At 38.5% G+C, this 17,284-nt stretch overlaps 1 protein-coding gene across 12 annotated transcripts in view; it reads right to left on the bottom strand.

Annotated features, from left to right (window-relative positions):
- HDAC4 (histone deacetylase 4) overlaps positions 1 to 17,284 on the bottom strand; it is a 474,722-nt gene that overhangs the window by 31,700 nt on the left and 425,738 nt on the right. For all 12 annotated transcript variants that reach the window (XM_077830169.1, XM_077830172.1, XM_077830164.1 and 9 more), the window contains 5 exons: positions 12,781 to 12,888; positions 12,176 to 12,231; positions 10,924 to 11,011; positions 9,311 to 9,430; positions 5,921 to 6,018 (listed from right to left, as the gene is read on the bottom strand). In XM_077830169.1, coding sequence (XP_077686295.1) covers positions 5,921 to 6,018; positions 9,311 to 9,430; positions 10,924 to 11,011; positions 12,176 to 12,231; positions 12,781 to 12,888 — 470 coding nt within the window. The remainder of the gene's footprint in view (positions 1 to 5,920; positions 6,019 to 9,310; positions 9,431 to 10,923; positions 11,012 to 12,175; positions 12,232 to 12,780; positions 12,889 to 17,284) is intronic.

The raw sequence follows: 17,284 nt of genomic DNA, 5'->3' as shown, positions 1-17,284 counted from the left end.
TAAGGTTTGAACAAAAGCAACAGAGCAACTGAGCTGCATTTCTAATACTTTACTTGTTGACAACATTTTGTCAGATGCACCCAACATACTTGCTCTTTTCGGGAAATTAAGTACATGGGGGAAAATACTCTTTTGTCTAAGATTGAGCATGAACCCCAAAAGAAAATGCTGGAGAAATCAGAAGTGATTCCTTGATACTGTGATGACAGGTGCATTTTGCAAAGGCCATAGACAGAAAGGTAGGGGAATAAAACCAGCAGTTTTATATGGAATGGGCTCTGTGTGTGTGGTGGTCGCTGGGATTGTCAGAAGAACCTAGAGGATTGCAACCCAGATTGCTTAGAACCTTAAGTATTTTTTTTCAAATGTTGTGGATTATATAAATTACAAGCACTAATTACACTTTTTAAGCAACACTTTTCTTTCTTAAACCTTTTCAGTTAATCTTAAAACAATCACAAATAAGCTGAACAGTTATGCAGCAGTTAAAATTCACTGTAGTAAATCTTCAATTAATGATTTCACTATTGTTTAATTTGAAATTTTGATAATTTCTTTAATTGATTTAATCTATCTACTTCTGCAACTTTTTTAACCTATTAGCACTCACCTCATAAATTAAAGCACAATATATAATATTGTACAATTCACTGAAAAGAACACTTACATTTTCTAACTGGTGAACAATGCTAAAATCTTTAGGGCTATTGATGCCTGCTGCAAAATGATGCATATCATTTTATTTTATTTAGAAACATTTCCCCTACTGTTGGCATCCTATAACAAAACATCATCTATACCTGCTGCTAAACTCTCCCTGGAAATCATGCCCTCCATTTATAGCAGTAATCATCTCTACAGTAATTTATTATGCCAAATAGGCTTCGGAATTTAGCTAAGAAGTACACAGAGCACATAAAATTTAAAATATAAAGATGACATTTCTATGGAAAAAGTTTTAGAACAAAACCAAACCAAACGCAAGAAGTACAGTTCTGCATACCTCTCGTATACATTTTTTGCATAAATAGATGATTTTAAAAAACCTAGTTTTCTATATGTACGTGAGTCTTTAAGAAACCTAGAACAAAGAGAATCTTCCAACAAACAATACTCATTTGACTTATAATTTAAATTAAAAGGTGAATAACATTAAAACAAAATTATACATAGAATATTAATGCTCCAGGAGATCACTGTCACGTAGCCAAGGTAAACCAAAGACAAGACAACACAACTGCTAGCGCTCCATTGGGGATACATTCTTACAGTGAATTACAACATGTGCTAGAAAAACCTTATTTCATGTATTAATGGTAATTGTTCTATCCTTGTAATAAGGACCTGAACACAATCTTCACATTTTTACTAAGGTTTTCCTTGCCAGGTTTGTGTCCCGTAATTAAACATAACCTTTTAAAATGTTATGAGAGTTTAAGGAACAGGAACATTATTTCCTCTTATAAAACAAGTTAGGAAACAACAGACACTGGTAAAACTACTGACTGAACTTTACAAAAGTTTGTTTCTATAACTATGTAACAACAACAATGGATTCCAATAACATTTTGATAATTTAAGGAATTCTTTTAATTATATGCCATACATTTTATACATTAGAGTTTAATACACTTCCTCATAATCTATGAAATCTGTATTGGACAAATACTTTGGTGGTGAATTCAGCTGTGGAATGTTAGTGCAGTACATGGTTAGCTAGATTATAATGTTATATACTGTTTTAAGCAAGCATACCCATTGTTACAAAACCATGGAACAGTGCCAAGCACTCAGAGAAATACCAAATCAGTTTTGTCATACGGAATGTCCATTGGTGGTTGAAGTGATCTCTTTCAAAATTTATCAATAAGGATGTCACCCCAACTTCAGAACAAAGTGGAAACTACTCATGTTCTAAACAGTCTGTGATTTCAGCCTTCAGTTATGGATAGTACAAATGGATAAAACAGTTCTGCCATTTTTAACTCTTGCTTTTGAAACAACTCAAACACAATTATTTCCACTTCCCAAGGTATTAAGATGTCTTGGCTCTTCTTCTAACACAAACTTCTAGCTCAAACATGTTGGTTTATTTTAAGGTTATTTGTATAATGATCAATAGAAAACCCTAACCCTAAATTATTAATCTCCCTTTGGAACTAGGAAAATGGTACTATTTGAAATGCTTTTTGAACCTCAAGAAAACTAGGGATTTAATATGCAGCTATCGGGTTTATCACAAGGAGACTCCTTTATGATGCCAACTATCCCAATTACTTCCTCATTCGAATGCACGCTTTTATCAAACCTGGGCACATTTTTCTTCCTCGTGTTTTTACATAGAAATACATTTCTATTGTAAACACGGTGTAGTCAAGAATCGTAGGAGTTAATGTAGAAAAAATAGTGTACCAATATCTCAGCCTAGCTCAAAGGATTTCCACTGATTCCTCTACAGACTTCAAAGCTTCACAGTTTGGCATTTGGACTGGTTTGAATTAAAGTTCAGTTCTCCGCTGTGAGTTTCCAAGTTCATGGTGAAAGTGCCTGCTGCTTCTGGATTTCATTAGGGCCAATTTTCTTATCTTTTTTTCATCTTAGGTTTGATCCCCTGCAAATGCAACGTGGCATTCGATGGGTCGGAATAACAAGGTGCTGCCTTCAAGGCATGTATTGTCTCATGGGGCTCACACACACACACAAGGATATATGACCCATTCCCTTCTCTTGTCTAACTTTCAGGGGACTATAAATTTTAAACTTCAAAGCATTATTTTACATTAAAATCAATAAAAAAAGATTCAGGAAAATGTTTTTCAAAGAAGCTGGATAAGATTTAAAAAGGTCACTTGATAATGTATTATCATGAACAAACTTGGCATAAGATTAAAAAGGTTTCCAACTTAACTTATACGCTGAAGGTGTGTGCATGTGTGTATATGGCTGGCGTTACTATATATAAGATTGGTCAGCCAAGGAACTTTTCTTCCAACAGCACTTGCAAAATGATGGCCAAGACCATGTTTGGTGTATGTACCCTGAATAGTTGTATTTTCTGGTCAATAAGTGTCGGCATCAATTAGGCAATGGTTGGGTATGTTCTTTTTTTGAAGATTTCTGATCAATTTTCCAGTAGCCTTGAAATTCAATTAAAATGTAATAGCAATTTGCCATTCAGCTCTGGGCTACAGGTTTTTCCTAGGATGAAAAGATCAGTCTTGTTGAGTGCTAGGATAAAAAGACTTCCACTTTGCACAATAGTATAACACCATTGTTTTCTTGTAAGTAGAGGAAAATGAGAAGATAAATGACAGTTACTTAATTATATATTATTGTAAATTATATAAATTATTTGTAATCTTTTAAAAATCTATTGAGTTAAATCTCTATTTGTTAGTAAAATACATTAATATTTTTAGGAGATAAAAATGTGCACACAATGAATAAAGGAAATAATGCTCCTGGTTCCACTTGATTGAAAAGATGCAATGGAACCTCATGAAGCTGCTATTCCATCTGTGTATTTTCAAAAATGTCCAGATATTTGCATCTCATACTTTGCATGTTTATATCGCCCTAAATTATGCAGACATTTGCCAGAAGTCCATTAAACCTGACTTGAAGTCAGAAAACCACATCAACAAGATGCAAATAGGGGAAGACAGAATGATTTCTGGGAAAGATGAAACCTACAAATACATCAGATCACTGACCTTTACATATTTTCACATGGAAAGAAACTAGTAAAAAGATTAAGAAAGGACTGTGTTGTCTCACACACGGTCGTCTACGTACCTGTATATTATGTAACACTTTAGTCAAAGTTGGTTGTCCTCATTTCACCCTGTTATTCCATAGTTTTGACAGTACCTGTTATGCTTTCCTTTTATGCTGCCCACATTCACAAGGGGAAAGTGCATTACTACAGACTTCTACTAAGCTCTAAACTAAGCATCAGTGACGTAGCATCAGCCTACCCTGAGCTTTCCCCTTGCAGCTCAACAAAGCACTATTGTAAATCTTCAATACAGTTCCAGAAAGGTGCTACTGGACAAAAATTCTCTCAAGTGAAAAAGCTCCAGTATTCTGTGCATCCCTTCCCACAATATGATAAAGTCAAGACTCTGAAAAGTCATTTTCTACCATACTGCACAGCCTTGTTCTGTCTTAATCCTCTTATAAACGGTAAGAGCAGAGCAAAATGAATGACCCAGAAAGTCTCCTGTGTTAAAGAGAGAACATGAATGGAAGAGAATATTTCTACAAAAGAGCTGCTTCCCATAGTTACATAAACACCAAAGGCAGTGGTGAGAGACTTATTTTCAAAGTCAGACAACCCTGAGCTAGTGACAATAGTCTGCAGCTGTGGCTTCCTGCAGCATCACAGGACTTGTGTTGATACAATTATCCTGCCTGCCTGTCTGATGCTACTAGAGCAGCAAGACTGACCAAAATGCAGCCTTACTCCTATGGTGACAATGGAATAGAGCTACAAAAGACATTTCATGGGTGGCCCAGGTATTGACCTACAAGTACAGCTGATTCATGTGGAATCACATGTCTCTCTGGTTTCTTGCGTTGTTGTGGTGGGTGAAGATGGGACTAATGGGAATGGAAAAGAAGAATCTGCTCACAAACTCCAACCCAAGAACAAAAGGCAGTTGGAAAACTCAGTAATTTTTATAATATATTATAAGGTTGTGTGTGCTTGTGTCAGCCACTGTGTGGAGAGCAGTGACTGCACCTGGTCAATTCAAAGGGGTTTGAAGACTGTCGGCTCTCTGGGGCAGGGACTGTACTCTGTGTTTATACAATGTTTAGGACAATGGTAGCCCAATTTTGGTTGGTCCCCAGGGACTACCCATAATAAAGGCCCAGAGCATTAAACTAGTCAAGAAATTCCCCACAGACCTGGCAAGGGGTGAGGCTATGGAGAACAACTCTCTCCACAATCCAGAGGGAAGTCAGAATGCATTAGCTTTATCTGAATGGAAGGGGATGAACACAACAGATGCCATATTGACTCAGCTCCCTCTGACAGATTAGGGTCAAAGGAGCAGATTTTTTGCTCTTATTCACTCTGAGGTGAAAACTCAGAATGTGCTAACATGACCCTGAGTACCAAAAGCATATATTAGATGAGAACAACATGTCACCAGCATAAGGCCAAGCAAATATTAACAGCAAGAGAACTGCAGAATAATTCTCAGTGTTACAGAATGGGATACTCACCCCTGAAATAGTGACCACCCGGGGTACCCCTCTGCTCCATTCTCCCATTCCTGTGCTTCCTGTCCCACTCTTCATTCTCGCTGCCCCCATGCCCTATCCCTCAAAACACTTCTAACACAGCTCCTACCCCTTGCTAACTCCAGCTGTATGAGATGGGCAGGGTGAGGCGGGAGTGCTGCAGTACCAGTGTTGTGGGAGCTGCATGAGCAATTCTCCCACACCAGGAGAAGGAACGGCAGTTGAACAGACTGGACCGGAATAAACTCCCAAAATTTGACTGGTCTCAGCAACGGTAACTCTAACGGCATCTCAAAACTCCTACTTGGAATGACTTGGCAAAAAGCCTTTCTGGGTCCATCTCCCTCTAGAGTGGCTTGTTCATGATGAGACAGAGAGAGAGAGAGAGACCAGAGAAGAGCTTATTCATTAAAGCTTACTGTAATTTTGTACACCAGACCAGCACAGCTTTTGCTGAGCAGTAAGTGCCAGTCATTCGGCACCTTGCTCACACAGATCCATTGCTATGAGCAGGCACACCCCTCTCCTTTCTTTGCATCGGCTTTCAGTCACAGAACACTCAAGTAACTGCAATCCTATTTTTAGTTTACTAAAAAGAAAAGAGATTTCACTGCAGAAAGATCTGATTTCAGCCAAGATGGGTTTTGTGAAAGGAAGGCTTGAATGTTACCTGAAAGCAGTCAAATATTCTGTGTCTCCCATCGGTGGTTCGAGGCCACCAGTGAACGCCATATTAACATTGAAACCAACACCTGGTCCTGTGCCGATCTGAGAAAAGGGATGAAGGAGTGGACAAATATAATGTGTTAAATTCATGGACATTCTGTTGATGCTGGTAATATATCTTTGTAGCCAGCCATTTCTTTAAATCCCATCGATTTGCTCTGCTCCTGACTGATTGATCTATTTAGAATGCATTGTTGGGATGCTTTCTTTTTTTCTAGAGCTTTTTGGGTCCCCAAATGGAGGCAGTTATTAAAGCTTTCATATTCTCACAAGTGCTGAATTCTATGTGAGCACCCACAAATATCTGACCACTGGTAGCCCAACAACTGCGTGTTATCTAAGCATGTAGTCCCATCATTAATATACCAGCACCTTTTCCATTTTCAAATGGACAGACTGCCCTACTGAAGGAATAGTTTTATATAATTCATCTTCAGCTTTATCACAAAACTCAGAAGAGTACTTTGTAGTCCTGCTTTATTATGTGAATTTTCTTCACGCAGCTCCAAGGGCCGTTGACTCAGAGTGAGGGCCCCCTCTGCTGGTGGAAAATATGGCTTGCAACAAATAGTTACATTGAGCTAACTGGCTATTGGTAGTATGGGAATCATTATGTGCACATTTGTGAACATTGTCACAGCGTGCATGTACCTTTATTAGAGGTGGCAGCTGAAAAATAAAGACATGACATTTACGGTAATTAATCTGAAGAAAAATGTGAATCTCCTTTCTATGTCATATCTAAAGTGAAGTGCTGGTATACTGTTGCTACCTAAATACAACCAGTCTGGAGATTCAATTTAGATGTACTATACAACTACATAAATTGCTATATCAGTTTAAATAAATTGCAGAATCTGGGATTCAAACTTTTCTTTGGCTGCCTGACCATAAATACTAGCTACTAGAAAACAGTCTGTCCATCCATCCGTTTAATTTTAATACATATTCTACTATTATTTCCTGTATTAAAATTTCTGTTTGGCAGAACTGTACTTTGTAAATATTCCTGCGAGAACATCAGGAAACCGCACCACTTTATGCTCCATATTTTACGAGTTATATTCTAGTGAAGAGTGAATGTCCTTCCAATCCCATATATTTATTTTTAGACAAATCAATCACTACACTATTAAATTATTTTAAAGACTCAGCATGAATATAAGTACAGCAGAAGTCTATCAGTTTGTACTCCTTGTCCATCCTGCAGCATCAGTTAAATGCTGCATAAATGTTTGGTCATTGGCTATGATTATAATACACAAACAAGGTACTAGAACAAGGCTGTGCTTTATATTCTTTAGACACTGGAAGGAACATCAAAATTTGCAGAACAGAAAGGGTAAAACTGACAGGGCAAGAAATTCTATGGATTTTCAAAATTATCAACATTTCAAAATAAATATAGTTAATTAGTTAAAATATTTTAATTGCCCTTTGAATCATGTATACAGATTTTTATAACTGCATCTCCATTAGAAATGAACTACTTTGTTTAAATCAATATGAGTCAAAACTATGGAGTCTTTGTGGACTTTACTAATTACCTAAATTAAACACAGCAAAGTTTGGTTCATTCATGACCTTTTTTTCCCCTTTCCATTTACATCTGCCAAAACAGAATTCATTTGCAGTTCTGTGTAGAATTTATCAATAGGGATAAATAACCTACAAGCAAATTGAAATAATCGTCTGAGTTAACAGCAAACATTTTCTGTTAGCCCACTCTGGTAAATCAAACATCCGGTCTTGTGTAATGAAGTCAGCTAACAGTGAGGTTGGGAACCACTGTGCTATAGGATTCAGAGTAACAGCCGTGTTAGTCTGTATTCGCAAAAAGAAAAGGAGTACTTGTGGCACCTTAGAGACTAACCAATTTATTTGAGCATGAGCTTTCGTGAGCTACAGCTCACTTCATCGGATGCATACTGTGGAAACTGCAGAAGACATTATATACACAGAGACCATGAAACAATACCTCCTCCCACCCCACTCTCCTGCTGGTAATAGCTTATCTAAAGTGATCATCAAGTTTGTGTGTGTGTGTGGCTCAACTTGATGATCACTTTAGATAAGCTATTACCAGCAGGAGAGTGGGGTGGGAGGAGGTATTGTTTCATGGTCTCTGTGTATATAATGTCTTCTGCAGTTTCCACAGTATGCATCCGATGAAGTGAGCTGTAGCTCACGAAAGCTTATGCTCAAATAAATTGGTTAGTCTCTAAGGTGCCACAAGCACTCCTTTTCTTTGTGCTATAGGATTCTGTGCAAAGAATGACTTCTGGCTTGCTTAAGATAAGATGGGCAAACTAACGTCACAGGTATTTTAAAACAAAATTGACTTTTTCCTGACAGCTGTTTTCTTGTGAAAACCAGTAAAGGGTCCATAAGCCAAAGGCCACAGGCCCTTTGTAACAGAATAAACAATGGAAAGGAGAAATAGATGACAGGTATGCTTTCAAAGGAGAGGTCTATGATCAGCTTCTTGAAGGATAAGGCTGAATGTAGAATGAAAAAAATAGTACTTGATGAATGTGTGTGTCCATCTGTGTGTCCAAATAGAATGTGTGTGTCCAAATAGAAAAATGCTTCCATTCTAATTCATATGCCTTGTCTGTAGAAGGCTTATGGGATTCTAAGAGTATGTTTTGGACATTGTCCAACAGTTCTAATGAACATGTAGCTAAAAATCCAATATCCAAGCTTTTGAATGCAGGAAAAGCAGGTCTAAATGCAGCACTTGCTCCTCTGAGCAATGACAGGGCATGGCCAGCAGAAAGAGATGGATCCCAAGCCTGCGCCAGGAGATCAGAGGATTGGTGAGCCCATGGAGTAATTGTAAAACCATGGGCACCCTCTTCTTGTTTTGTCTCACAAAAAGCTTGCATTGTTAGATGGAAGGAAATGCACATGAAGTTGTGTTCTCCAATGAAGAGAAGACTTTAGTCTGTTAAGCAATGGGGTCTGTTTGAACAACTGTCCAATAATGACTTATGAGAGACTAATCATGTTGATCCTGATTCTTTGAATATGCTCTACCAAGATGTCTCTTTTCCTTGCCAGGACAAAATGTAAATTTTACGGTATTGCTAGAACTTTAGAAACACACAAAAATGGGTTCTTAGAGAAGCATTAATAGGCATTCATGTGAGCAAGGGCAGTACAAGCTTTCCTATAGTGCCCTGTCATTTCACTTCTTGACCTATGGAAGTCCCCCCCAATTTTGTCAATGCATCTCACTCTTGACCAGCAGCAGATTCTACCAATAAAATCCTGGGGTGCCAATCATAGTAATTATATGGAGGGCAGGTATCCTGCTTATTTATGTTCTTACCTCATCAGGAGCTCCACTGCCTGGGAAGAAGTTTCCATCATCATAGCGATGTAGTGAAATATAAAGAACGTTAGGATCACTGTAGAAAGCCTGCTGAGTACCATTCCCATGGTGCACGTCCTTCAGGGACAGAGATTGTATTAGATAAGGAGGATTAGTACACTAGTAACAGTCCAGATGAAAAACATCAGGATGGTTCTTTCTAACCTAAGTGAAGCAGTTTGTTGAAAACTAAAATAGATTCACACAATACTAAAATTAGCTTTGTTATACAGTACAATCCTTATTTTACTAGCTAGCTGGGGACTGAGGAGTTAATGAAATTGAAGAGTTCATACAATTAACCTCACAAAACCACAGTTGGTATGGTGCGTAAGTGGCAACAGGATGGTGCACTGCCTTGCTTACTTTACAGTGGTTTGAAGGACAAGAAGAAATCTCCAATGTATTGATCGTATCGGAATATGAAGGGATGTCGACTTGTTTTTCATCTGCACCACTTTTGTTATGTGATTCTCCCCCCACATCATGAAATAAGGTTTGAATACAACTGGCTGTTTGTAAAACTGAGGTTCTACTGTCCTTTCAGTTCAACATAACTGGGTAATTAATTAACCTCAATTATACACCTGAATGAAAACAGGATGTTCTCTTGGACAGAACTGGGAGGAGCTATGTTAATCACCATAAATCTGACCAGGCAGCCTGTCTGCAGGTCAAACACCCATTTAAGCTCTGTGCAGGAATGAGTCCCTACGAATGAAATTTAACAGCAGTGCAAAGAAAACAAAACACAATGATCTCAATCAAACAGGCCAATTCCCCTATCACCCAGGTACTGAGGGACTAATACAGCTTACAAAAGGGGACATTTCTCCAAATTGTCCTTTAATTTCTGCTACAAAAACCAAGTCATTGAGAAGGGAAGAAGAGTAAAATGAACTCTGAGAAAAGTGATGGACCCAAAGTGGAAAACTTTCCTGAACATTTTTTTTTTTAACTTAGATAGATGAATGAGTCACATCCTGATCCTGAGAAAGCAATCAGACTTCCAAAAAGGAGTATTGCAAGTTTGTTAAAATTTTAGCTTCTCTGTTGAGTGACCCACTAGTGCTGCTGGGTTGCCCAAATGTGAATAATGTTGCACCATCCCTCAAGCAGGTTACTGAAATTGTCCAGAACGCTGCTCAAGCCAAGCCAGTCAGGGACCCTGTCAGTTTCAATACTCTGTCAGCTCATGAGAACAGAGTTGGGATGGACATAATGTTCATGCCCAGTAATCTCAACCAGCGCCTGGTGCAGCCACCCATCTTGAAGTTTGGATCTGATCTGTGTTACAGGTTTTGTTTTGAAGGGTTGATAGCTTCTTCAGGATTGGGGGGAGGGGAGGATGGGGGGAAATGGAAAAAATATGGTAAATTTAGTGCTGTGACTTTAAATCTTGATGTTGCCCTTAAAGAAATGTTTATTGTATATAAACCACTTTAAAGTGAATTTTAGTTCTGAGCTTCTATAGTCAGATTGTGTTCACTGAGTTATAAATAATGGCTCTCCTCTGTGAGGAATTGACAGAGCTTCCATTGTTACTTCGGTGAAAATAAATGTTTACTCACCCAGTCCACTATAAGGATTTTGCTAACGTTGAGTCTCTGTTGGAGAAGCTTGGCTGCAATTGCCACCGAATTAAAATAGCAGAACCCCCTGGAGGTAATGAGCGAGAGAGAGAGGAAAAAAGGGGTGTTAATTATAGGTTCACCTCGGTCCTAACATATATATAATTTGAAACATAATACAGTAAGTAGGAAGAAATATCTATTGCTTTCACTATTTCTTCCTCCCTAACAGATACATATGTGCTCGATTACACACAAAAAATAACCACACGCCAACAGGTGACTCAGTGATTTCATGGGAAATGGTGAACACTATTATATGTTCCAACACTCTTTACTGTGAGATGCTGCTGAAGTATACAATCTGCCAGTCAGTGATTTTTAAAGTTTCAGGGCTCTCACAAGTGAGGGAAATGGGGGTGCAGTCAGAGAGAAAGAAAGGGATTTTAGCAATACAGATGAAATCATCTGAAGCACAGGGGACCAGTTCAGAGAAGCTTCAAAGAACTCTGCTTATTCAAATCTGGTAGTAAATACTCTCTGATCTCACACCAACCAAGTATCAAGGGACCAAAGGATCTGAGCATTGGTCATGAAGCCAGGCACGTACTAGTTCAAGAAACAAATTATATCCAGGGTTGAGGGAGATGCAGTCATTAATATGGTTTATTACCCTCTTACCTTTTGGGAACCAGAGTTGAAATCAGCCCAACCCAATGTGGCCAAAACATTTTCAACTCTAGGGGAATAAAATCCCAGCAAAGCTAAATGAGTGGAAGATTTGACTTCAGTTTCTGTTTTATGAAAAAAAAATGCTTTTTATAAATTGGTGTTATATTCCCAAAATATAATACTATATCAGGCATAACTTTTATAAGTGGCATATCACTGTTCTTCCATATTAAAACCCCCCTACGGTGTACCTAACTTACAAACCACTCTTTATCCACATAAACAATAGATGTGGATGATGGAATTAATAGAACCAATGTAGCTTTATAAATAGACGCAATCTCTAAGCATGATTCTAACACAGACTGTATTAAACAAAAAGAGGACTGGAAACTTTCCTGCTTCTAAAGTATTACCAACAGCTTTGAATTTGATGCTCTATTGTACATCACTCAGCAAGGAAGTCTATAATAAATCAAATAATTAATTTTCTAGCTTCCAGCTCCATATCACGTACAGAGTTCTCTTAATTAAGGCTATAAACACTGAAGCAAACCAATTAAAGCACACACATACTTACATGGGTGTACTCTCTTCAGCATGATGACCTGGAGGTCGAACAACAGCAAATCCATTCTACACATAAAAACCAACAAGAATACAGAGGGGAGATCAGACAAAAGAACATTGGTAGCTCACAGAGTGTGCTCAGAAGCTGCAGTCAGAGTTGCTAATTCAGTTTTGTAATTATTCGTTAGTTCTTGATCACTCAGATGAGCAGTCTTTGCTTCCACTCAAGCCCTTAGCAATGTGTCAACTTTCCTTTCATTTTTAAGGGACAAAGGCAGCCTGCATTTTTTGGAAACTAATATTTTTAACTGAGAGTTTCTGGTAGAGCATACTTTGAACAACTGTATTGAACTCTGGCCCTGTTGAAGTCAATAGCAAACTGACTTGAGTGGCTTCGGGATCTTATCTGAGGTTGATTTTTTTTTAAAACCCATCCTTAAGGTTAGTAAATTTTGTGTTTGCTTGCTGATGTCCATAAGGGCCTTGTCAACTAAGGCAAGAAGGGACCGTTACAATCTTCTAGTCTGGCCTCCTGTATAACACAGGCCATAAATCTTACCCTGTCATTTCTGCACAGAGCCCTATATCAGAGCTGAGTGTTACTGCTATACCAACCTTCAATTCTCCTGTGGCCACTTTAAAAACAAGTTCAATGAGACAGCCCACAGCCAGGCGAGCAGCACCAGATGAATGAACTTCATTCCAAATTGTGTCACTGTCAACCTAATGAAAACATATGAACAAATTCAGTTTTCAGAAACAATGAGAAGAGCCTGCAGTTGGACTCCCTAGATTTACAAACCAGTGAAATGTATAAAATTCCTGTATTCATAGTGATCACCCCAATGACTATGTTAAGAGCCGGAACCGCTGGGGCCTTACATACACATATGTACTAGTGCTGGCTGCTAGCATCACTCTGCTCTGGTGGTGGCACACCTGTCTCCCCATGTGAAGAGAGAGAAACTATGACACCGGTGTTGGAGCTAATGTCACAGTAAGTTCATATCTATCCATATTAACACCACTGAAGAGACAGGATTTCCAGTTGCTCTGTGGTGCTGAGGGATTAGCAATAGGAATGAGGAGAGTTTGATCCCATGCAGTGTAAACTATCATGGGCTTCCTTCTAATATTTTTATTTGAGTGTTTTCTCTGTATTTCTTTTTACCATCGGGGTAAAAACTGACCCAAGATCAAACGAAAAGCTTTAAGAAAATGTAAAACAAAAAAACTACTAAAGAGGGAATAAATCAATGAAGAATGATGTTTAAGAACAGACAATTCTCTAAATCCTTGTCAAATCTATTTTGGCTAGATTTACACTGAAAGTACTCTGTTAGAGAATGAGAAAATAAATTTTAGCTAGCTTAGGCTCAGAATGGCCCTACAACATCTAGGTGCTAACTGTGGACATTTAGTTTAAATGCCAAATATTTGACAGAATTAGAAACAAATCCCTTTGACAAAAATGTAGACCAGACAAAGGGAGAAAATTTCTTTCTTTCTTTTGAAATTCTCTGGCTGCTCGTTATTGTACAAGATCATGTTCTCATTTAAACAGAAAGTGTGGAATGTTGGCTTTTACCACAACAAGCCCAACAATGGCACAAAGCAGGGATTTGGAGCAATCAAATTTTTCAATTGCTCAACTCCAGCTCTGCTCTGACTCCGCTCCGTGCTCTGACTCAAATTAATTTTTAACTAAATAAAAAAGTGCATCCTGTAATTTTGAAAAAACATTATTTTTATTCAGACTTTTAAAACAATTTAAATGTCATCAACAATGATACAAACTAGAATCATTCATAATTCATTCTGTAAAAAATTATTGCAGCAATCAAGTCGTCTTTCATAGCCTGCCGCAAATCATTTAAAATTAACTTTAAAGCTGAAAACAGTCACTCTACACTAGCTTGAGTTGTTGGCATGCTCGAAGCAATTCTCGAAGCAGCCTGAATGCGGTGTGAGTAGTTGTGAATGGCCTCAAAAACAGACTTAACTTTTAGCCTACCAATAGGCTCCATTACCACACAATCTTCCTGAAAGTTTCTCTTGAATAATGCTTCATTACAATTATGAATCGCAGAAACTCGCTGGTATCTTTCTTGTTTATCCAATTCCTTTTTGAAGGCATCATCTTCTGAAGCATTGGTGCTTGAATTATCTCCATTTCCCTGTGATGGTTGAAGAGGTCTCAGGGATGGACGCTCGAACAAGTTCAGAGTGGAGACGGAAGTTTGAGAACAGCCTGCTATTTCTGAAGGATGTGAACTTTCCGAAACCGCAAATTCGATTGTTGACGACTCCTTTGGTTGTAAAGGAGTACTTGTGGCACCTTAGAGAACAGATTTATTTGAGCATAAGCTTTCGTGAGCTACAGCTCACTTCAGCGGATCAGCTGTAGCTCATGAAAGCTTATGCTCAAATAAATTTGTTAGTCTCGAAGGTGCCACAAGTACTCCTTTTCTTTTTGCGAATACAGACTAACATGGCTGCTACTCTGAGACCTGTCCTTTTGTTGTGTTTCATTTTCTTCAACCTCTGTCACTGAGTTCAAATGTAGCAATAGATTTTGTTTTTCATGTCATTGAGCAATATCAAGGAGCCCTTCCTTTGTCTTTGGTATTTCCCTTGAGGTAAGAAGAATCCGATACCGTGGGTCAACAAACTCCAGCAAGGAAAGGAATATTGTCAAAAAGCTTCTCATCGTGTTTCTGCATGAAGGACAGAATTCCTTCTACAATTTGTCCACCATTTTCTTGCAAGAATTTTCACAGTTTTCGCCATTCCTTCATTAAAACTCCTGGGGTTACATCAACAGCTTGAAGATTCACGGTTGTTGGTTTGGCTTTGCCAAGAGGTCTCGCAGGTTCTTCACTTCGTCCCATTCAGCTTTTGTTAACTTGAGTTCTCTTGTTTCAGCAGCAGCCCATTGTTCACAGTAAGATTGAAAAACGAAAAGCCGATCAATCATCGCAAATGTTGAACCGCTGTGAGTCACAATATCCAATGATTGAGTTACCCCATGTAGATCAAGCAGAACACTTTGAATACTTGCGGTTTGTAGTTTGACAACAACTTGTCGATTTTTTGCCAGAAATTTCTTCACGTGTTCTTTGTTCAGTCCATCCCAGATTGCCAACTGAAGAGTGCGAATACCACACCTCGTCAGTTGGACTTTTGAGTCGTCCTCATGAAGCCATGTTGGAAGTATGAGGCTAGGGTCATTAACCCATCGCACAGCAGCATCCATGTTGAGTTTGATTTTATCCATTCCTTTAGTTCCCTTCATCAGGTAAAATAGCTTCAGTTCTGTCCACATCCCTGTTCTCAGAGGTAGAAATGGTTTCATTGTCCTCGCTGAAATTTTTGATGGCACATGTCATGTTTGCTGCATTGTCAACGCAGATGCTCAGCACTTGCATTTCACTGATCCCATTTTTTTCTAAAATAGTTTTTACTTGACTTTTTACATACAAAGAATTGTGACGCCCTTCAGTGTCGATTATGTCCAAGGTTTTTACCACAGCTTTATCTTTTCCTTCTTCGTAGTACTTACTGATCATTGATTGCAAGGAAGTTTCTGTTTCCATAGAATCACAGAATATCAGGGTTGGAAGGGACCTCAGGAGGTCATCTAGTCCAACCCCCTGCTCAAAGCAGGACCAATCCCCAACTAAATCATCCCAGCCAGGGCTTTGTCAAGCCTGACCTTAAAAACTTTGAAGGAAGGAGATTCCACCACCTCCCTACGTAACGCATTCCAGTGTTTCACCACCCTCCTAGTGAAAAAGTTTTTCCTAATATCCAACCTAAACCCCCCCCACAGCAACTTGAGACCATTACTCCTCATTCTGTCATCCGCTACCACTGAGAACAGTCTAGATCCATCCTCTTTGGAACCCCCTTTCAGGTAGTTGAAAGCAGCTATCAAATCCCCCCTCATTCTTCTCTTCCCCAGACTAAACAATCCCAGTTCCCTCAGCCTCTCCTCATAAGTCATGTGTTCCAGTCCCCTAATCATTTTTGTTGCCCTCCGCTGGACTCTTTCCAATTTTCCACATCCTTCTTGTAGTGTGGGGTCCAAAACTGGACACAGTACTCCAGATGAGGCCTCACCAATGTCGAATAGAGGGGAATGATCACGTCCCTCGATCTGCTGGCAATGCCCCTACTTATACATCCCAAAATGCCATTGTACTGTTGTTGCCAAGAAGGCCACTGTTGACTCAGTTCTTTAGCCTGAAGGTAGTGATCAGTGTTGAACTCAAGCAAACCATTTCCATCAGCCCTTCATGGAAAGTATTGGCATCCATGGTGACAGTAACCTTTGAAGACTTCAAATCTGAGTCAAGTTTTGTTTGCTCAATTTTGGGTTTCTTTTCAGATGAATTTCTGCAAAAAATCTTTTCTCCAGGAGTTTTCAAAGAGCCAGATGAATGTTGTTTAGCCGCATCAGCTTTCTGTTTTGCCTCATCTTCCTGGAACCTTTTTTGTAACCAGAGCTGCATGGTTTTCAGGATGGTTACATTTTACATGCCGCCAAAGGTTGAAACTTTTCATGGCACTTGCTTCACTTGTCTTGAAGCTACATGGTTTGAGCTTGCCATTCACTTCCTTTTCCACCTTGCACATTGCCGATTTCTTCTTTGCTTTTCCCCAAAGCCCAAATTTGGGTTTTTCAAATTCAAAAGTAAAGACATCGTTGAGATCCTTTTTCGTAAATCGACTATCAATCATGGGAGGGAGGATGGCAGATTTGATTTTTTTGTTGAAGCCATGACCAAATCTTCTTGTGTTGCTACCACATCCAAATGTTTCTTGCTATGATCTTCGAAAAGCAATGAACAAAAGCATTGCATTTTTTTATAATGTACCTACTTGTGATATCTAAATTACTTAAGGTACTTCGAATTTATTTTGGATTTTCTGGACAAAAATGATCGCATTTTCTTTTTACACAGAATTATTATTAAAGTATATTTTAATATTTTAACATGTTTCTTGCAGTTTTAATGACGTAAGAAGTATTTTAATATACATAATTAATATAATTTTTTATTTATAAATTGCAAGTTAGTTTTTCTTATGAAATTTTGAGGTAAAAATATTCAAA

The sequence above is a fragment of the Eretmochelys imbricata genome, chromosome 11 (assembly GCF_965152235.1).
Source record: "Eretmochelys imbricata isolate rEreImb1 chromosome 11, rEreImb1.hap1, whole genome shotgun sequence".
NCBI classification, from domain to species: domain Eukaryota; kingdom Metazoa; phylum Chordata; order Testudines; family Cheloniidae; genus Eretmochelys; species Eretmochelys imbricata.
This window is presented reverse-complemented; position numbering and strand designations above follow the sequence as displayed.